The sequence below is a fragment of the Sinocyclocheilus anshuiensis genome, unplaced genomic scaffold (assembly GCF_001515605.1).
Source record: "Sinocyclocheilus anshuiensis isolate Anshui unplaced genomic scaffold, SAMN03320099.WGS_v1.1 scaffold1746, whole genome shotgun sequence".
NCBI classification, from domain to species: domain Eukaryota; kingdom Metazoa; phylum Chordata; class Actinopteri; order Cypriniformes; family Cyprinidae; genus Sinocyclocheilus; species Sinocyclocheilus anshuiensis.
In genome coordinates this window covers 623,975-646,478 of record NW_015545562.1, presented here as the reverse complement: position 1 = coordinate 646,478, position 22,504 = coordinate 623,975, and the positions used below count along the sequence as shown (strand labels likewise).

Below are 22,504 nucleotides of genomic sequence, written 5' to 3'. Positions count from 1 at the left end.
AAGGGGCAATCAATTGACCTGCTGCTTTCCTCGCAGTCAAGGCCAACTTTGACGAGCGTCTACTCCATCCAGGACCTGATAGGGTCTTTGCAGAGCTACGTCGCCAGTTCTGGATTCTAAGGGGCAGGCAAGCCATCAAACGACACCAGAGAGAGTGCGTAGAGTGCCAGAAGTGGAGAGCTAAGCCGACTCTACCTATTATGGCTGACTTACCATCAGCTCGTCTGCGATTATACCAACCTCCCTTCTTCTCCACTGGAGTCGACTGCTTCGGGCCCTTCGTGGTCAAGATTGGCCGTCGCACAGAGAAGCGATGGGGCGTCATCTTCAAGTGCCTGACGACCAGATGCATTCACCTTGACCTACTCAACAGCATCGACACTGATGCATTCTTACTGGCATTAAGGCGCTTCATAGCACGTAGAGGAACCCCGTCCGAGATCCTCTCAGATCAGGGAACCAACTTTCGGGGAGCCGAGACCGAACTGAGAGAAGCTTTCAAGGAGATGGAGCCCAGACTGCAGGAGCAGCTGGCTAGCTACCAGATCACTTTTAGGATGAATCCTCCCGCCGCACCCCACTTCGGAGGCATATGGGAAAGGGAGATCCGATCGGTAAAGTCTGCACTACGAGTAGTCATCGGGAGCAAGTCTGTGCCTGAGGATGTCCTGCAGACTGTACGGATTGAAGTTGAGGGTATCCTGAACAGCAAGCCCTTAGTATACGTCTCATCAGACGTGACAGACTTGGATCCGGTTACCCCCAATACACTTCTCATGGGGCGGCGATGTGAACAGTTAAATAGTTCAGATAAAGAGTTGAACAGTGCCCTGTCTCCTGTCGCACTTCTTACCCGAGTCCCGTGATGGATTAGCATCAACACCCCTACCGATCTATTAGTCCCGTTCACTGGGAGACCAGTAAACCACTTAAAGATGGTCTGTGCTGTGTGTGTTTTTTTTTTCCAGTGTAATTGCCTTAAAAGACCAACTAGTTCCCCTGTTTGTGACAGCTGGCGTAGTATAATGGTAACAGTGACATGAGCTGACTAATCTTTAACCATGCTGTTTAACAGATTACTCTTTAACTCAATGACTAGTAAACAGTTGATCATAGACAGTAAAAGCTGGAATACACTATATGACTTTTAAAATGTGAACATATTTTAAAACGCTTGGGATCAACTTTGTAAACTGTTACAGAGAAATATTGGGCATCATGCATTAAACGACTGAGGATCACACACTACCAGACTTTTAAGTTATACTGAACATAACAAATTATTGCAGAATCGTGTCACATTAGTAGGAAGACACATGACGAATGAAAACAAAATATCTAAAAATATCAAACGTGTCTGATGTCTTCTGACTGGATGGAATCATAGTCTGAAGCTAAAAAAGTCTGTGTCCATAATGCACTATGTGATTTTCGATGAAATCTGTAAACTCTGACTGCCCAAAATCTGCAGATTGACTCTGACTTTCGGTAGCTAGCATTGACTTGTCCAGTCTGCAGATCAGGGGAAATATCTGGTAAATAGTTGTGTAGTGTATTCCAGCCTTAAGTTATGATAACTTTGACTCTGTAATGAATATGTGAAGGAGCTGCTGGAGTTGGCAGAGAAAGTGAAGGCTCAGGGGAAGGAGCTAAAGGAGGCTCACAGTCAAAAGAAGGTGGCCATAGAGGAGTTCTCTGAGCTGAACGAGCAGCTGAGCGATCTGCGCTCACAAAAGCACCGGTTGAGCCGACAGTTCAGAGACAAAGAGGAGGAGATGGAAGGAATTTCGCAGAAACTAGAGGCTCTACGGCTAGAGATTCGCAAAGCTGAGAGAATGCGCAAAGAGGTATACTTACTGAAACTTACTGGTGTTTGACCTCTTTATTGATATAAGCCAAGTCAACATGTTTGTAATTTTGATGCAGTGCCCCAGCAATCATCAGTTGTATCGTATTTGTGGTTTTGTTAGCTGCGTATTTGAAGTTTGTGGTGTTTTCCTCTCAGTTGGAGGCCCAGGCCGAGGAGCAAGCAGCAGAAGCTCAGAAAGAGAGGAAGATACGAGAGCGAACCGAACAGTACAGCAGACAGTTGGAGGAGGAACTGGAAGGGATAAAGGTGACAATGCATGAGTACATTAATATACATTAATTGCCTGATAATTGGCCATTTAGAAATGTTATGTGTATATATATATATATATATATATATATTATATATATACTAAAGTTACAAAAGTGATTTAGTCAAGAGCAGTGAGAGATTAATATACATGAAAAACTCTTTTAGATCTTGTTTGCTCCCATTTTCCTCCTTTTCTCTCATTCTCTTAGTCCTTTCTTTCACTTCATGCTTGCATATGTCTCGATCCTCCTACAGCAGTTGAAACAAACTGGGCCACCTCACGCAGCGGCAAGCTCAGACCAACAGCAGGAGCTGATGCGCATACGGGCAGAGCTGGAGAAGAAGAACGTGCAGTATGAGGAGGAGTTGTGTCGCAGAGAGACACTCCACAGCAGCGAGCTGAAGGGCCTGAAGAAGGAGCTACGCGATGCTGAGGGTCAACACCTCACACTCCAGAAAGAGATTCTCATGCTCAAAGACAAACAGGAGAAAACCCGCAGAGAAAGGTACATGTGTGACTATATGTGACCAGGTTTTTATGCAGTTTCTTTACATTGTCAGTAAAAGCATCGTGTAATCGTACAGCTGCTGGCACATTCAGCCTTTGCATATAGGCAGATATTTACAGCTTTTCTTGTCTGCCGCCCACTTAGGCAGAAAGCCAATCAGATGCACCAGATTGTTTTTATATGACATTTAGAGGCATACATCTGATATTGAATATAAGAACCATGGTCTGTGAATGTTCCATGGTCATAATGAGACCACCAGCTTGTTGGGCCACCAGTGTGAACCTGTAGATCTGTTTCTTTACATTGAATTTCCATAGTAGCAGAATGTAGCTGTACTGTAAACTTCATCATGTTCAAATAATGACAGGATTTTAATTTTTGGGTGAACTGTCCCTTTAATGACAAGCGGCAGCAGCAGGAATATTAGACTGCTGTCACTTTAAGAGCTACCCAGATCTGATATACTGTTACCCTTGTTTTCCTTCTCAGTTGTTTGCTTTCACTTAAGACCAAAAATACTGTTTGCGAGGATACTTGCAAAAACGGGCATACAAGTGTGTGTATTTAACCGTTCAATGCTTATAAAGCGGCAAAAATAACTCCGTTCAATACTTCCGTACTCTCTGAGCACCATCTTCACGTGCGTGCGCCTGTTGATTGTGTTTCAACGGTTTAAAAAACACGTGCAAACGATGAGTTTTCATGACCACGTTGCACAGCAACATCACGTGAGGCATACATCTGATATTGAATATAAGAACCATGGTCTGTGAATGTTCCATGGTCATAATGAGACCACCAGCTTGTTGGGCCACCAGTGTGAACCTGTAGATCTGTTTCTTTACATTGAATTTCCATAGTAGCAGAATGTAGCTGTACTGTAAACTTCATCATGTTCATTGTTGTGTTTGTAACAGCCAAACTGAGCGAGAGGAGTTTGAGACGGAGTACAAGCAGAAGTACGAGAGGGAGAGAGCGCATCTGACAGACGAAAACAAGAAGCTCGCAAGTGAAGTGGAGAAAGTGAGATCTCTATTGCTCTCACAAACACGTGCCAACGCTCATGATATGCATTAGCCTGTGTCTCTTTCATCACAAAGAGTATACATCAAACCCCTGAAATTCCCCCTTCTCCTCTGGCACTCTTTCCCCAAATCTGCTAACATTCCTAGAGAGAGATTGTAACCACACACACTTACACAAAATTGTGTCTTGGCTCAGCCACTGTTTACTTTGGACTGTGGGTTAAAATCGGAATCAGCCAGTCAAATAATTCTGCAAGTTTGGACATATCAGATATTAAAGGGCTCCTTATTTTTGGTCGCATGGATATTAAACATGATTCATTTCGTAAAAATACCTGGAAACCCAAAACACAAAGGCAGTTTAAAACAATAACGCAGCCGGCCAGAGCTGTCATGTCAAATGCCAGATTGGATGAGGTTTCGAAACATAAGCAAGAATGATGGCATTTGGAAGGAATTGAACCAGGATGTGAAATGCCTGAATAAATTCACATTCCTATCAAAGAGCACTGTAGAGGTTTTGCATGGACTCGCCGTAACATATTATGTTTGCTTCCTGTCTTTCGTACAATGTTCACTTTCCTACTGAACAAAGAACCAATGAAAGCTAGTAAAGTTGATCTGGGATAAATGACAAACTGCGCTATTATTTTTCTAATTGATTAGATGAAAAAATTAGAGAAAAACTGCCATAGATTAATACTTAAAGGGATAGTTCACCCAAAAATGAAAATTGTCATTATTTACTCACCCTCAAACTTGTATGAGTTTCTTCCTTCTATTGAACGCAAAAGAAGACATTTTGAAGAATGTTGGTAACCAAACAGTTGACAATAGCCATTGACAGTATGCTTGCTTGGTTACCAACTAAATATGTGTGGATAGATTTTAAATTTTAGTTTAAGTTCTAGTAATAGGGTATATGTCGAACATCACCTGACCAAACCCGGAAAACAGGCCTCATTGCTTCCGCTTGTCGGAGAACGTGTTAACAGCCGTATTAAATAATAGAGATATCTATGGACTTTTAAGATAATCAGTTAAACTAGCTAGCTGATTTATTGTTGACGTTTTATTCCATTTTTATATCTAAATGTGAAAAGAATAAAAATAAAAACAACTTTTAGATATCAGTCCGCATATGTGATGGACATTGGTTATGATCATCATTGGTATCTACTTTGAAGGCATCTTGAGTAAAACTGCTTCATATTTAACTAAGCATATGCAAAACGCTTGAACCGGAAGCGACGAGACCCGGTTAACAGAATACGGAAGTCTGTTGCGCATAACCCCTATTAAGTTCTAGTAATTTTGTTATGTGCTTTTTGTATTATTTATATATTTAATATTTATTTTTAGCTTTATTTTTTATTTGTTTTTGTTATTTATAGTCATTTTAGTGCTTGTCAAGATTAGCCGTCATGAAAGTTTTTTTAAGTTTAATTTTATTATATAATACAATTATGCAGTAATATGATAAAAATATATAATATTTATTATTTATAATGAATATCTAAATTTGATATTTTATTTAAGCTTTTTTCAGTTTATGTTTTTGTTGTTTTAGTTTTAGTTAACCATAACAACACTGGTAGCAACATGCTAACAACCACCTTAACAACTGCAATGCCTGTCATATCCACCCAATAACTATCCGTCTGCTTCCTCACATCTTTACTTTTCTGTTCTTAAATCTTTGTGGTCTCTTTTTCTCTTTTCAGCTGAGCTCTATATATGAGCAGCTCAGCAATAGTCACAGGCAGCTGGAGGAGGAGATGAGAGAGTTGGCTGATAAGAAGGAGAGCGTTGCCCATTGGGAGGCCCAGATCACTGAGATCATTCAGTGGTGAGTGGAGCCCCCTACCTGCAGCCACGTGACATCACACTTGCAGAGAAAGACGCATGATAATGATGACCTTTACCCATGTCTGCATGGCTTTGCGGATCTAGATCATGCAGATTATTTGACCATTCATCACTTGAATACAGTTGCATATACACATTTTGTGGTTTATGTCAAGGTAAAGCTGAACTAAACTTAATCTATACAGGGTGAGCGATGAGAAAGATGCTCGTGGTTACCTCCAAGCTCTAGCCACAAAAATGACAGAGGAGCTTGAAGGGCTCAGGAACACCAGCTTGGGAGCCAGAGGAACGGTGAGACATGCCCACAGCAGATAAAGATGAAACCCATATTCTCATTTTCCTGCATGTCTGATGTGGTGGGCCTCTTTCTCACTTTGTTAGGACATGCCGTGGAAGATGAGGCGCTTTGCTAAGCTGGACATGTCTGCACGTCTGGAGCTGCAGTCTGCGCTGGATGCCGAGATCAGAGCCAAACAGTCCATCCAGGACGAGCTTAACAAAGTCAAAGCATCCAACATTGCCACAGAATGGTAAGACCACACATATCAGCATAGTTCTGCTCAACTCTACTGAAACTAGAGATCTGGTTTGCTGATTTAATTTAAAGTCTAATAACTTTTTTTCAGCTCAATCAACATTCATTTCACTCTTTATGTGCATAGTATAAATTTAGCTTATTTTGTTCACTCTCTTTTTGAATGAGGTGAATTTAAATAGAGTGGCATAGTTTTTTTGTCTGTTATTTTTATCTTACAGCAAATTGCAAGATTCCGAAAGTAGAAACCAGGAGCTGCTTTCAGAAATTGAGAGGCTGAGCAAGGAGACAGAGGAGCTGAGACTGAGGAGAGGTGGTGATCAGTGTTATTTATATATTTTGTAACATTAATATTTTAAATATTGAATAGTTTTTTTATTTATTTAGTTTTAGTAATTTTAAATTACTAAATTAAAATATTTATTCCTATATTGCTTTAATTTATTTTTATTTCCATTTAATTTGAGTAATTTTAGTACTTAAACTGATTTCAGTTAATTGCCAAGGCAACATTTAATTAACAAAAACAATAAAAACACTGGTGACAATCAAATATCCAACCTATTCTACATTGCTTTTCATGATGTGACATAAAAAGAGCATTTCTGGCTATGTTACAGTCTAATTTGATGAGATTTAAAAAATGTGTTTTAATAAGATTCTGTCATTTTTAGGAGTGAAGCATCAGGATTCCCAGAATTCTTTCTTGGCATTTCTCAATGCGCCCACTTCTGCTCTGGATCAGTTTGATGTAAGTTTGAGATCCCAGGTGTTGTTCATGAGAATATCTGCATAGAGGTTCACTCTGGTTTCCAAAGAAATCTTTCTCACCATTCTTATTTAAATATTTTTTTACACGCTTTCTGTATTCTTCTGACACATCCTGATCTGTTGTATTATTTTCATTTTTTTCTCCTGTGATAATGTGTATGGTTATTGTTTTGTTTTTTCATTCTGTTGTCCATCAGGACTCATTTTCTTCCTCTTCGTCTTCTTTAGTTGAATTTTGGGAAGATGTAAGTTCTTCTTCAGCCCTGTTATAGTGGAATGTCTTTTTGCATCATTCATTTTACACATTTAAAAGCAGACAAGTAAAGGCCCTACTCCAGTTATGAAACTTCCACAGGAATAATAACAGAATATCGAAGGAAACTCAACTCGCAATTGATTCTAATAGTTTGGCATTAGCATGTTGCTAAGCTAATAGCACAACATTCAAATAAGTATACAGCACAGACAAATAAAGGGTAACAAAGGACTTTTTTCACTACACTAATACTTTTTATTCATACTTTTCTGTATTGAATTCAGTATTGAATTGATGTTATGTTCTACCAACGATATAGTTCATGGTTATGCTGTACTTATCTGATCCTACATCCACTCCAGTGTCTTGTGGGAGTGACTCCTTGGAGTTCTTTGATGTGAAGTGATTCCTTTGTGCATGTAAACTATGCCCAGAAATCCAACCACAGATTAGACGTGTTCTTACACGCCCTCATTCCCTTCCCTCCGTTCTCCAACCTGCCGTCCCAGGCCATGATTGTATCCAGCTGACACTTGTACATGACGTTTGACTCTCCTCTCATCTTTTTTTCTCTCTCCATATAAAGCGATCACCCTCTTTTGGTCCTGGAAGCAAAACCAGACGTGTAAGACCCATTTTTGTCCTGTGTCACAGCAAAATCCCCCCTCTGTCATATTTTTTCCTGAGGTTGTGACGGCCTGTTTTGCAAACTGCATGGGTGGCAGCTCTGATTGTGGTGATATCTGTATTGCATGAGACCTTTAATGCTTAAATGCATCTGAAATGTGTTTGGGAACCTTTCTTTCATCTGTTGAAACACATATGAACCATATATGTGATTGAAGTGTTATATATTAATATACTTCAGAGAATCTGGGTTATTGACTGGGTTAGTTAATTAAACTTGGTGGTTTATTTTCCATACCATGTGCTATTATGGTACATTTTAAAAGCCCATTTAAATGGAAACATATAGAATTCATTTACTTGGCTTAATATTTGGATCTAATTTTAACTTTTGCACATGTAAAGAGATTAAAAAGAAAAGTAAGTTGTATAAAAGTTGATTGCTTAAAATGATCAGTTTCACATCATTTACTGACCGTTTTGTCGATCCAAACCTCGTATTGTTTTTCTCCATGGTGCACAGAATACGTTTTCACTGTCTTCTTTTTCTTTCAAAGATGGTCAAAATCCAAAAAAAGAAAAGTTTCAAAGATGTTATGGTGCAGTAGTTTTCTATTTCAAACAAATGTTGTTCTTTGGAACTTTCTGTTCATGAAAGAATGCTGAAAAAGATTATCATGGTTTCCACAAAAATATTAAGCTGCAACAGTTTTCAACAAAATAATGAGATGTTTATTGAGCAGCGAATCAGCATATTAGAATGATTTCTAAAGGATCATGTGACACTGAAGCCTAGAATAATGGCTGCTGGATATTACATTTTGCCATCACAGGAATAAATTACATTTTAAAATATATTACAATAGAAAACTTTTTTTTTTTACATTGTAATAATATTTTCCAATATTACTGTTTTTGCTGTATTTTTATCAGCTAAATGGTGCTTTGTTGATCACAACAGATTTCATTTTAAAACATTTAAAAAAAATCTTAATCAACCCCAAATTTTTGAACAGTAGTGTAGTTACTTGTTGAAAAGTTATACAGAAATCATACAGGTTTGGAAAGACATGGCAGTGAGCAAATGATGAATGAATTTTCACGTTTCTGTAAACTAATCCTTTACAGATCACTTTAATGTAAGACCCTCATAAATTGTGGATATGCTTCCCTTTATTGTTTTTGCCTTTCATTCCGTCTTGCATGTGTAGTTGGTGTGTGGTCTCTGTGTAGTGGGTGTATTGTGCCTTCACTCATTGGCTTGGTGCCTGGGTGCATATGCTTTGTTCTGCTTAGAGGGTGTAATTCCAGTAAAAATATTATTGTCATGATACCGCTGCGAGTGTGTTTCGCTCTGCATGGTGGCATATTCTTCTGGTATCACAGGCTGTGCCGTATGACACATTTTGTATAATTACCATCTTTTTGTATCTTAGCTTGACTTGGCAGATTTCACTCCCTCCAACACTCCGTCACGAGATGAAGACTCAAGATCTCGGCGTATATCACGCTCCCGCTCCCCATCCACCGCCAGTGACATGGAGCCTATTGAGGTATCATTTGGACTCTTAAAGGAATAGTCTGCCTAAAAATGAAAATACTGTTACTATTTAATTGCCCTCATGTTATTCCAGACTGTGAAGCACAAAAGCAGATGCACGGGCCACTTTTTTCCATATAATTAAAGTGATCCAGCCTGGATCCAGCATTTAAGATTAATGTTTTTGTGTTTCACAGAAGAAAGAAAGGCAGGTTTGAAATGATGACAGAATTTTAATTTCGAGTCAATTATTCCTTTAACTCTTACCATCACTTCTGTTTATATAATAATGTGTTGGTGTCCTCCTCCTAGTTGATTGACCACATGTCACGTAGTCTTCAGGCTCCAACAGGAAGATCAGGCTATGGGAGCTTGGGACACTCATCACCTAAGGTAACTGTTTACATTATAGCAGTAGAAATGTGTCAATCTGTATAGATTACACTACTTTTCAAATATTTGGGGTGGGTAAGAGATTGAAGTGTTTTTGAAAGAAGTCTTATGCTCACCAAGGCTGCATTTATTTAGTAAAAAAAAATGTAACAATAAAATTGTGAAATATTATTACAGTTAGAAAAGAAATAACTGTTTTCTATTTGAATATGTTTAAAATGTTAATTATTTCTGCGATGGCAAAGCTGAATTTTCAGCAGCCGTTGCTCCAGTCTTAAGTGTCACATGATCCTTCTGAAATCATTCTAATATGCTGATTGGGTGCTCAAGAAACATTTTATTATTAATATTATTTATTATTCTATTTTTAGGATTCATTTATAAACAGCATTTATTTGAAATTTTGAAATTTTGGAAACCTTATGAATGTCTATATATGTATTATAAAACGATTAATTTGCTTCCTTGCTGAATAAAATTAAGAAATTTTTTACTGAGCTCAAACATTTGAACTGTAGTGTATTATTGTATTTATTTTACCATTCCATACATTTCTATATTTGTGCTGCAGAACTGCTTTAAGTATTCATTTAAGTAGATTATCCAGAAATATGCATTACCATATGGTTGTTTAATATTATAAACCATTTTTCATGAATTTCCAGCAAAAATAAGTATTGTGCGATAGGAATTTTGTCTAATAATCCTATTGTCTAACATTTGTCTTAATGCTGTAATGTTTCTATTGAAACATCTATGGATATGGTTATGGTTAATTACATTGCTGATGTTCTCTGCTCCACAGCCCAAGGCGCACCAGTTTAGTGTGAAGACCTTCACCGTTCCCACCAAATGTGCCCAGTGTACCTCTCTAATGGTGGGACTCATCCGTCAGGGCTGCACCTGTGAAGGTAAGACAACAGAAAAGAAAGGAGTCTGGGTGTTTAAAGTATTAGAAAAGACAGTAAAAATGATAATTTTTTTTGTTTTCGAGATGTTAAAACCCCTATGACTTTAGTTCTTCTGAGGAACACACAAGGAGAACCAGCATAAATCTTTAATATTTCCCCTATTGTGTTCCACAGAAGAAATAAAGTCATACGGGTTTGGTGAACCTTTCAGGTTTATTGAATGTTCTCCAATCCAAGGATGCCTTATTGGCAGAATGCTCAGTAATACTCACTGCCATTGTCTTCCACGTCTCCTTACAGCCTGCAACTTCTCCTGTCACGTCACCTGTGCTGATAAAGCACCCTCTATGTGCCCCGTCGCACCAGACCAAACCAAGGGCAAACTGGGAATTGACACTCAGAGGGGCATTGGGACTGCATATGAGGGCCATCTTAGGGTAAGAGTTGCCAAATATGTTTAGCTCTTCATATTTTGTTCACTGTTGACCACTTTGTTTTATTTATGGGGTTCAGAAATGACCAAATACCTTTTCCACCATTGACTATTTATCTGGATGTATACTATAGGCCACAAACTTTTTTTTTTTGGCTGACTTGTAATGGAGCTTTGACGGTCTTTTCCAGATACCAAAGCCCACAGGAGTGAAAAAGGGTTGGCAGAGGGTCTGGGCAGTGGTATGTGACTTCAAACTTTTCCTGTATGAGCTTGGAGAAGGGAAAAGCGCCCAGCCTGGTGTTACAGTTAACCAGGTCATTGACATGAGGTGAGGGAGATCTTCATTCAAATGTGATGCTCAAATATTTAAGAAGTCAAGTATTTCATATATTGTACTTGTACACGCTTTTATCCTGAGCAGGGATGAAGAGTTTTCCGCCAGCTCTGTTCTGGAGTCTGATGTCATCCATGCTAACAAGAAGGATATCCCCTGTATTTTTAGGGTAAGAGCATACAGGCAATTTGTAATTTCTCACTGTAGAATCTCTTTTTCTGACATTCTGTCATTTTTCTATGACAATTACATTTTTTATTATCATTTTGAAGTTGTTTTGCGGAAACCGTTATACTTTTTTTGCTATTAAAAAAAAAAAAGTGTTTATTGTTATTATTGTTTTTAAATCTGAGCCCACATTTTTGAAAGGTAGCGTATACCTTGAAAAATGTAATTTGAATTTTTTTGTTGAACTTGGAATTTGTTCGCAAATACTGTACAGGGGGAGACTGATATGAATAACAATATTGTAAAAAGTGCTTATGAAAGTATTTATTTAGATTATTTTGTAGTATAATTATGATATATATTGTTGTTGTTATTGCCATAGAAATGCAATAACTACACATTTTGTCTAAATTTAGTTATAACCAAAAGCGGATCTCTAAATCTTTGATCTGTTCTGTTACAAACAACCGTTTTTGGCCGTTTGTCTTAGTTCCAGTGTTGGTGTAATAATTGCATTGTGCCTTTGTAGAATAGGAATAGTAATTAATTTTTTTTCCTAAATTCTTCACTTTCCTCTTTCATCAAGCATTTTTTCTCACAATGGTTTCTTCAAAATATCACAGATCAAATAATAGCGATCAGGCGATTATGTAATAATCATGACTGAACTAACTATAGCCTTAGGCAGTCATTAGTCATTTCATTTCAAGACAGTTTTGAATTGCTTTTCATACATTATTCTCCGTTCATTCCACAGGTAACAGCATCTCAGCTGTCCGCCTCCTCCAGTCAGAAGACATGCATCCTGATCCTTGCCGACAATGAGCAAGAGAGGACGAAGTGGGTGTGTGCTCTGAATGAACTGCACCGTATCCTGAGGAAAAACAAGCTGAAGGAGCGCTTCGTGTATGTGCCTAAAGAAGCGTATGACAGCACCCTTCCTCTCATCAAAACCACCCAGACTGCTGCTATTATAGGTACAGACAGAGACACACAAAACCCGTCTTGTCATATCAACACTATGCCAAAGAGCAAATACTGATACTCTTACCAAGTGTTTAATCCAAAATGTTTGATTGTCACAATTTCTGTTTAGACCATGAACGGGTTGCTTTGGGGAATGAGGAAGGCCTGTTTGTAATCCACGTCACCAAAGACGGTAAAACTTCCTTCATTAATCCTCCTATTTCTTCATTACCCAATAAAAGGTTTGTGTCTTAGTGGTCAAAAATCTAAACTGGTGACTTAAAGTTTGTTGGTTTAAACCTCGGAAAGTCTGATGTATGAGCTACCAGGGCGCTTCAGGGTAGTTGAGGTACAATTTCTGTAATTCCCAAATGTTGAAAACATTGACATGCTCTCCATCATTTTGACAGAAAAAATGAGTCTATTGCATTGGAATGCCAGACGTTTACTTAATTTTAGGGAGAATGAAAACAACGACAGATAAAAATAGAGCATGATGGAAAATGTAGAACCCAGTCTGTCAGAGTGACAGAGAATGGTTATTTTTAGTATAGCCTCTAAGTGTGAATTACCTTTCTTTGCATGAAAGCAGGTAAATCAGTGTTTTTTTCTATTTATTCTATTACAAATCTATTAAAGGTGGTAAACTCTCAAAATAAGATATAACAGTTTTTTAACTGTTTTAAACAATGCACTACCATTGCTGAACCACAAGTCCATTAAAACTGAAATAACTGATGCAAGACCAACATTCATTGAGCATTTTTGTTCTTTCTGCTAGAAATTGTTCGCGTGGGTGACATTAAGAAAGTGCATCACGTAGAACTGATGCCCACAGAGCACCTAATGGCCGTCATCTCGGGCAGGAACCGACAAGTGTGTCTGCTCCCCATGGCGGGGCTCGATGGGAGGGAGATTGACAAGAATAAGGTGGCAGATACTAAAAACTGCCAGGCACTGGTGTCTGGTGTGGTGCACAATAGCACCTGCTTCTGCCTCGCCAGTAAACGACAGATCTCCTGCTATGAAATTAACAAGAGCAAGTCTCGCTACTGCCATCTGGTGGACATACACGTACAGTATTCAAAACCCTTCTCATTTTTTCAAATCAAGTATATGCAGCCTAATTGTAAATAGTGTTCATACTCATTAGATCACAAAGAGCATCTTTGCTAGCGTACACAGCAATATCAACAGCCCTTTCTATATCTCAGGCTCCAGGAATTGTCCAGTGGATGGTGCTCTTCGGCCAGCAATTATGTGTAGGCTACCAAGCGGGCTTCATGCGCTACAGTTTGCATGGAGATGCCCCTCCGGTCAGCTTACTTCACCCAGATGACCCCACGTTGGCGTTTATTAGGGCAGACAACTTGGATGCCCTTTGTGCAGTGGAAATCTCCCATAAAGAACGGCTGCTCTGCTTCAGCAAAATTGCAGTGTATGTGGACACACATGGCAGACGCTCGCGCCAGCAGGAGCTGATGTGGCCCGCGACGCCCACCGCCTGCTGTGAGTAGAGAGAATCTATTTACACTTAAGGGTTAAAGACAAGGGTCAGGGTGTGGCTGTGAAAAGGTTTTGTTAGATTGACCTTGTGGATGATTTACATCTGGCAGGCTACAACGCCCCCTACCTGTCAGTCTACAGTGAAAATGCAGTGGATGTGTTTGATGTGAACACTATGGAATGGATTCAGACCATTCCTCTCAAAAAGGTTTGCTTATTTCAATTTCAGAAGTCTTTAAAAAAAATGTCATTATAATAAATAAAGAACTCTTGCACACCTATCACAACTGTTTTCAACATTTAATAATAATAAGAACCGTTTCTTGAGCACCAAATTAACATAATAGAATGACTGAAAGCTTTTTATTTACTGAAACACATAAATGAGTCATCTTATGAATGAATAAATAAACTTTGACTGGCTCCGTGCAGGTCCGGCCGTTGAACATGGATGGCTCTTTGAATCTCCTGGGCCTAGAGACGGTCAGACTCATCTACTTCAGAAACAAGACTGCAGGTAACGGCACTGTCTCTAATTCAGTGAAATGCAAGAATTATAGCTCACGTTGGGTGTAGTTGTTTGAAACTTTTTGTTTAGTAGTGCTGTTTGATGTAATGAATAATTCAGATTTGAATAATATGTCTGATAATGCATAATGTGTGTGTGTTTAGAGGGGGACGAACTGGTGGTGCCTGAGGTGTGTGATAACAGCAGGAAGCAGATGGTACGCAGCATGAGCAGCAAGAGACGATTCTCATTCCGTATTCCTGAGGAGGAGAGACTGCAGCAGAGGAGGTGAATGTCACACACACACACACACACACATATTATTTCATAATACATTTGTAGTATGCATTTTTTTTTTTGTTATTTCAAAATATCATTATAGGGCTATTATATTAACTTAACTTGTGTGTGTGTGATTGCAGAGACATGTTGAAAGATCCAGAGAAAAGGAACAAGTTGATCTCAAATCCTATGAATTTTAACCATGTGGCTCATATGGGTCCTGGAGATGGAATGCAGATCCTCAGAGATCTACCAATGGTGAGAGGCTCATCTTTAAAGGAATATTCTAGCTTCAGTATATTAAGCTCAGTCGATAGCATTTGTGACAAAATGTGGATTATTACAAAGATTTATTTCACTTGTTTTAATAGTATAGCCGCAAGACAAACAAAATGTGTTAACATGATTTTAGTGTGCAAAATAATTGCTCACTAACCTTTACTATACAGAAAAAGTGTTAAAAAAGTGTCTTTAGAAAACTCTAAACTTTACATTTCTACTTTAAATTCCTTCACAAATTGTCCCCCTTCACTTATATTGTAAGTGCCTCACTGTAACTGTCATTTTTGCTTTTTTCAAAGAAAATGAGCGAGTGATTTTTTTTTGTGGTATTATGCTGAGTTGACTGAGCTTAACTTCTGTTGAACTCAGAATATCCCTTTCATGCTTTTGCAGCCTCATTTTTCTGGTTATTTAACAAGTCCCTCCACTTTTGTTCAATCGTTCAATAGTTTGGTATCAGTAATTAAAAAAATAATACTTTTATTAAGTAAAGACTGATTTAATACATCAAAAGTGGCAGTAAAGATATTAAGTTTTCAGTTTCAAAATAATGCTGTTCTTTTGAACTTTGTTCATTAAACCAATCTGAAAAAAAAATGCAGTTTCCACAAAAATATTAAGCAGCTCAGCTTCTTGTTTTCAACAAGAAATATTTCTTGAGCTGCAAATCAGCATATTAGAATGATTTCTGAAGCATTATGTGACACTGAAGGCTGTAGTAATGGCTGCTGTAAATTCATCTTTGCCATCACAGGAATAAATTACATTTTAAAATATAACACAGTAGAAAACCGTTAAATTGTAATAATAATATTTCACAGTATTTCTGTTCAGCTGTATTTTTGATCAAATAAATGCAGTCTTGGCAAGCATAAGTGTCTTCTTTCAAAAACATTAAAAAATCTCACTGACCCCAAACTTCTGAACGGAAGCATATCTCATCAAACAACTCTCCAGTCTCTACATTCATGGGTGTGTCAAAGGTTATTTATGCATCCTGTATTGATATATTTGTTGATAGCAACATGCCATCTTAAAGATCTCAATATTGAATCCCATAGTTTGTTTTCATTGAGTCATGTTTGTCCCACTCATTGCATGTCTGTGTGTCCCTGCTCTCTGTGTGTGTGTGTGGTGTTTCTCTGTGTAACCTGTAGAATTTGCATGCTCAGGACAATCGAGCCGGGTTCAGCGGTTCCGTCAGCATCCCCTCAATCACCAAAAACCGAGCCGAACCTGGGCGATCCATGAGCGCAAGCAGTGGTCTAGGAATGCGTAAGTACACATGTCTGCTCTTAAATTTATCATATTCCAAGCGTTTCATTCCCAACCAATTTCTTTCTTCTCCTCTCTATCAGGGTCCTCCTCTCAGAACGGCAGCGCTCTGAGGAGAGAGCTTTCGGGCAGCAGCTACAGCTCTAAACGCCAGACCATGACGTCACCGTCCGAGAGCTCGCTGTCGTCAGGAGGGGGGATGGACGTGGGCGAAGCGCCGCTCTCTCAGTTTGATAGAGAGGTGAGTCATGATGTAGGAGGAATCGGGACAGTGGTATCTTCATTACCTCATCACATCAAAGCCAGATTTGCACTATGCAGGGACGTCACGGCACATGACCAGCAATCCATGGTATCCATGAATATTAAATCTGAGCCTTATGCTGTCTTGTGAATCTGAATTATTGTATATATATAAGATTCCTAGTTGGAAATTGGATATTAATGGCCTCTCAAAGTGTATTCTTATCAGTGTTACTCAAAAAATAATTTATTCACCCTCGTGTATGATAATTCTGCACACCTCCTGACTTAGAAAAAACAACTTGCCCCATCACTTCCCATCAGGCCTGTAAAGGTGGAGGACTTATAATGTAATAATTTGCCCCAAAGCACTTGAATGTAAGTGAGCCTCAGTGCTTTGTTCCCCCACCTGCTTACGCCACTTTATGCCTGTCGCCCCATTCCACTACATCCAACAGAATCCTTAGCAATCCACCCACCCCGCGCCCTTATGTCACCCGTCATCTCCCCATACCGCTGCGCTTTGCGCCTCCCGGCCGCCCCATTCTCCTCCAGCAAGTTTGGAAGCCATTCTGGCACTCAGTCTGCCCTTTCCTTCTCAGTGGCAGGCGGTATCGCCCTCGGAGAAGACCCCTGATCTGAAAAGGGCTTTAAGGACCCTGCTTAGTAAAATGAAGGTAAACGTCACACGTTTGCAGTGAAACACACACACACACACACACACACACACACACACACACACGCCTGCTGTCATTCCCACACTCAGGCAGCCCTGCAGAGTGCTTCTCAAGTATCCACTGCCCATTTTTGAAGCTCACAAACTTATCCTTCACTACCCACGAGCGATTGTGGTGAAGCAGAGAGCTTCGGTTGGGAATGGCAAGCTTCCATTCGCATGTTTCGCCTTCATGCCGCTCCTGCTGGCCACCCCCTGTGTATGTGAAGAAAAGAGAGCTGGACTAGAAAAATACTCTGTGCAAGTACACAGATGTTTGGTTTGATCTCAAGGGGGCGCTAGAGTTACTGTAAAGTGAATGTTTTTTTCAGGTGAATATTGATAAACATCAACTTGTAAAAGAAGACTACACTGATGTGCTGTAGCGCCCCTTGTGGCAAAGTTTAGAATGCAACACATATATGCGTTTTGTTACGAGCTTGTTTAGCTTGAAGCGTTTGCGTTCATATACTTGCAAAGAGTGCGATTCAAGCCTTATAGAGTGTGGAATCAGCTTTGCTTTGAAGCGTTGATAGCTGCGAACCACTGGCTACGAGTATGTTTTTGAAGATGAGCTCTTGTCTTTAATGTAACTTATTTGATTTACTTTGTAGTGCTTTGTTCTCAAAAATGCAGCTGGATTAAAGGACCTCCACCATTGTTTTAAATTGTAGACATGGCAGAGCCCAATCAGGGAGACAAGTGCAGTATTATATAATGTAAACATTCAAAAAAATGCTAAATTTGAGTAGTTTATCATATAGCATACGTACATTTTTGCAGTTTCTATATTTTCTGAGTTAAATGGATAGCTCACCCAAAAGGGAATATTCTGTCATCATTTCTCACCCTCGTGTCATTCCAAACTTGTAGGACTAATTCTTTTGCAGAGCACAAAAAAGGCTTTGAAGAGTGTTTCAACTGTGTTTGTCCATGCAATACATTTTGACTGAACAAAAAAAAATTTAATTTCCCAAAATACCTTACAGGTTTGGAATGACATGAAGGTGAGTAAAAGATGAAAGAATTGTAATACTTGGGTGAACTATCCTGATTAATATTCTCTTGAGATGGGTGAAACACACACACACACACACACACACACACACACACACACACGCCTGCTGTCATTCCCACACTCAGGCAGCCCTGCAGAGTGCTTCTCAAGTATCCACTGCCCATTTTTGAAGCTCACAAACTTATCCTTCACTACCCACGAGCGATTGTGGTGAAGCAGAGAGCTTCGGTTGGGAATGGCAAGCTTCCATTCGCATGTTTCGCCTTCATGCCGCTCCTGCTGGCCACCCCCTGTGTATGTGAAGAAAAGAGAGCTGGACTAGAAAAATACTCTGTGCAAGTACACAGATGTTTGGTTTGATCTCAAGGGGGCGCTAGAGTTACTGTAAAGTGAATGTTTTTTTCAGGTGAATATTGATAAACATCAACTTGTAAAAGAAGACTACACTGATGTGCTGTAGCGCCCCTTGTGGCAAAGTTTAGAATGCAACACATATATGCGTTTTGTTACGAGCTTGTTTAGCTTGAAGCGTTTGCGTTCATATACTTGCAAAGAGTGCGATTCAAGCCTTATAGAGTGTGGAATCAGCTTTGCTTTGAAGCGTTGATAGCTGCGAACCACTGGCTACGAGTATGTTTTTGAAGATGAGCTCTTGTCTTTAATGTAACTTATTTGATTTACTTTGTAGTGCTTTGTTCTCAAAAATGCAGCTGGATTAAAGGACCTCCACCATTGTTTTAAACTGTAGACATGGCAGAGCCCAATCAGGGAGACAAGTGCAGTATTATATAATGTAAACATTCAAAAAAATGCTAAATTTGAGTAGTTTATCATATAGCATACGTACATTTTTGCAGTTTCTATATTTTCTGAGTTAAATGGATAGCTCACCCAAAAGGGAATATTCTGTCATCATTTCTCACCCTCGTGTCATTCCAAACTTGTAGGACTAATTCTTTTGCAGAGCACAAAAAAGGCTTTGAAGAGTGTTTCAACTGTGTTTGTCCATGCAATACATTTTGACTGAACAAAAAAAAATTTAATTTCCCAAAATACCTTACAGGTTTGGAATGACATGAAGGTGAGTAAAAGATGAAAGAATTGTAATACTTGGGTGAACTATCCTGATTAATATTCTCTTGAGATGGGCATGTGAACTAGCGACTTTTCTGAACCAAGTATGCCATGTTTACAAGCCAACTGTTATTAAGCTACTAAAATTTAGATCCCAGTTAATTGGGTTTTAGTTGCACCCTTTTTTGCACAGTATTTGGACTCATTGCATGTGTACACTACCATTGACAAGTTTAAGGTTAAGGCTTTTTTTTTTTGACAGCAAGGATGAATTAATTTGATTAAAAGTAACAGTAAAGACTTTTACATTAAAATCCTGTTTCTCTGAACTTTCTACACATCAAAGAATCCTGCAAAAAAGTTACGATTACCACAAAAATATTAAGCAGCACAACTGTTTTCAAAATCGATACGAATAAGAAATGTCTACTGAGCACCAAATCAGCATATTAGAATGATATCTGAAGGATAATTCTGCTGAAAATTCATCAATAAATTATATTTAAAGTGCATTCAAACAGAAAACAATTCAATTGTAATCAAATTTTATAATATTACAGTTTTAGCTGTATTTTCGATCAAAGAAGTGCAGCCTTGGCGAGCAGAAGAGACTTTCAGAAACAATACAAATCTTACTGACCCCAAACATGTGAATGATAGTGTATTAAAGGCTTCATAATTATGTCCATCGTCACTGTCTTTTTCTTGTGTGTATTTGAAGGAACACCTTAGGGCTAGATGATTATAGTAGCTACTTTCTAAGATTCCCAAATTCTGTACGTAGCATCTTTGTTCTTACAATATTTCTTGGGTTTTGTGTTTCAGGACTCTGATTCGCCCCGGCACTCCACTGCCTCCAACAGCTCCACCTTCAGCAGCCCACCGAGCCCCGCCTCCCCGCACAAGACAAAGTCCCTCTCACTGGAGAGTACAGACCGCACGGCATGGGACACATGATGGACTCAACAATGAACCAATCACAACAAACTCTGAGTCTGCCCCTCCCAGGCACTACAGGCCACTCCCACTTAATTTGCATAAGGGAACATACAAAGGAGAACCCACATCAACACGAGAGTTTGTATGTTTGAGCGACCAGGACACGCAGAAGCTGATTGGAGGAAAAAGTGGAAGTTAATTCTGGATTTGAATGTGACTGGTGTTTGTACATAGAGCGGGTTAGGGGTGAACTTTTTATTTATTTAGCATTCAGCCATTTCAAGGTGGAAAATACTGTCACGTCCCTCACTCTGTTCTTCAGCTGTGGACCGTACGGGAATGATGATTCCATTATAGAATCCCACAAAAAAATGCAATGATGTATATTTTTTATTTGCTTTTAAAAGTGATGTGTGCAGTGATTCGTTTGTTACTTCAGCTAAATGGATGAGAGACCGCAGATATCAGGCGACCTCATCTATCGCTTCCTGTCCTAGATTTGTAGGAATTTCTAGAGGCTTTCTGACACGACGTCTCCACGTAATCCGAACCTTCCGTGAGCCAACATGACCTGTGAAAACGCTTCACAGTAATGTACATAGGTTAAAAGTATAGTATAATATATAATAAGGAAATATTGAAGAGATAAACTATGTGGGAAAAAAAAATCTCATTGTTTTTATTTTTTTTTTATTATTTTAATATACTCGCGCCAAGACCATTTAAAAAGCTTTAGTTGCGCCATTTCTTTTATTTTTGGTTTATGAGACGGTACTGCCTTGTGTATTTTAATTCTTTGTCATCAGCTTTTTTGTTTTTAAATAACAGGAATTTTAAGATTTTTGTGAGACACAGGCCAAGCTGTTTTACTACAAGCGTGCTTAAACTTGACTGAAACTGTACAAATATCAGCAAGGTTGCATACAAATATCATATTTCTGCAATCTAGAAACTGTTAAGTCCAAATTGTGGAACTGGTCCAACATGTAATCTTGAGATTTGCAGACAGACAAAAGACATTTCGTTTTGTTCCTGGATGGTTTCATCTAATGTTACACTATGGGAAATACTTTGCTTCACCCACATAGTTTGGCTCTTTCTACCTTGGAAAAATGTATTTTCAGAAAACTTTTTCATGGATAATTCAGTAATTTTAACCCGTTAAGTGTTAAAACATTCACCACTGCTATTAAATGTAAGGTTAAACTTTACCATTAAAATCTATTACAAGAATCTGCTCCCACAATGCCAGGATGTATTTGTCATTATGTAGTTGTCAGATTGCGTTTCTTGTGGTTCCAAGGGCATTTATTCCATGAAATGTTTCAAACTTCGTCTAATAAGCGACACAGTCTTCACTTTGTTCCTTATTCAGTTTGCAGTTGCACAAGAAAGTGAGTCTCCCGCCTCATGCAGGCTTCACGACTTGATTTCTGCACCAGATTCAGTTCCTTCTATAAAGTGGGAAACTCGGTTAATTTGATTAATTTGTTAAAAGGTTTACAATCAAATTAAATCTGTAGTAAGCAACAGCAATGGAACAAAAAAAACATTTGGGTGGAAACCTAATAGACCTCCGGTAAAATGAAAATGTCTTTGCATTTCAGCAACCTCTTAGACATTACATTTATCTGCTCATTCTCATCTCACTTCATTCTTTTTTCAGGATAATGCTTTGTAATCATTTGTACAGTTTCGCATGTCATAATTGATCATTCCATATGTTTCATGCTTGTATTTTGTTTCTCACTCACTTGACAAAGGTGGATATCACTTCAAACGAGGAGGAATCGTTTTGCACAGATGTAAGGTCAATCAAAGACTGGATAAACTGGCCACTATGCATATATGGAGACGTTACTATATTAACCTGACGCTGATGTAATTCAATAAACGGAGGGAAATGACACACACGGATATGAACGTTTTGAGTGATGTTTTATTTTATACAGAAAGCACTCAGGATCTCTGAACATGATATAAAAAAAAAAGCTTTTCACAGTTTTCGGTAAATGTCATGAAAATGACTTGACTATTGACTTAGTGCTAAAACTCAACAGAGAAGAGCTTGGTTGTAAAGGATATGCCAATTTCCATTTGAAAAATGCCTACAATATCTATTCTAAAATGACTGACGATTTTTTTTTATTCAGCTCTTCATGCTTTTCAATTGGATATTTCACATAAAAATGATGAA

At 38.7% G+C, this 22,504-nt stretch overlaps 1 protein-coding gene across 3 annotated transcripts in view; it reads left to right on the top strand.

The window, feature by feature from the left end:
* The window catches only part of LOC107698356 (serine/threonine-protein kinase MRCK alpha-like), a 67,381-nt gene extending 45,200 nt beyond the window's left edge, over positions 1-22,181 (top strand). For 2 of the 3 annotated variants that reach the window (XM_016499322.1, XM_016499321.1), the window contains 28 exons: positions 1,605-1,847; positions 2,006-2,116; positions 2,378-2,628; positions 3,552-3,657; positions 5,384-5,508; positions 5,714-5,819; positions 5,910-6,058; positions 6,285-6,376; positions 6,738-6,814; positions 7,677-7,715; positions 9,154-9,270; positions 9,570-9,650; positions 10,456-10,561; positions 10,862-10,998; positions 11,186-11,325; positions 11,419-11,500; positions 12,257-12,476; positions 12,596-12,658; positions 13,247-13,539; positions 13,680-13,974; positions 14,082-14,179; positions 14,404-14,488; positions 14,644-14,767; positions 14,902-15,019; positions 16,201-16,318; positions 16,402-16,559; positions 17,164-17,238; positions 20,194-22,181. In XM_016499322.1, coding sequence (XP_016354808.1) covers positions 1,605-1,847; positions 2,006-2,116; positions 2,378-2,628; positions 3,552-3,657; positions 5,384-5,508; positions 5,714-5,819; positions 5,910-6,058; positions 6,285-6,376; positions 6,738-6,814; positions 7,677-7,715; positions 9,154-9,270; positions 9,570-9,650; positions 10,456-10,561; positions 10,862-10,998; positions 11,186-11,325; positions 11,419-11,500; positions 12,257-12,476; positions 12,596-12,658; positions 13,247-13,539; positions 13,680-13,974; positions 14,082-14,179; positions 14,404-14,488; positions 14,644-14,767; positions 14,902-15,019; positions 16,201-16,318; positions 16,402-16,559; positions 17,164-17,238; positions 20,194-20,325 — 3,741 coding nt within the window. In that variant the 3' untranslated portion in view covers positions 20,326-22,181. Of the gene's footprint in view, positions 1-1,604; positions 1,848-2,005; positions 2,117-2,377; positions 2,629-3,551; positions 3,658-5,383; positions 5,509-5,713; positions 5,820-5,909; positions 6,059-6,284; positions 6,377-6,737; positions 6,815-7,031; positions 7,080-7,676; positions 7,716-9,153; positions 9,271-9,569; positions 9,651-10,455; positions 10,562-10,861; positions 10,999-11,185; positions 11,326-11,418; positions 11,501-12,256; positions 12,477-12,595; positions 12,659-13,246; positions 13,540-13,679; positions 13,975-14,081; positions 14,180-14,403; positions 14,489-14,643; positions 14,768-14,901; positions 15,020-16,200; positions 16,319-16,401; positions 16,560-17,163; positions 17,239-20,193 lie in introns of all 3 variants that reach the window. The other variant, XM_016499320.1, reaches the window with a different exon arrangement.
* The last annotated feature ends 323 nt before the right edge of the window (positions 22,182-22,504 follow it).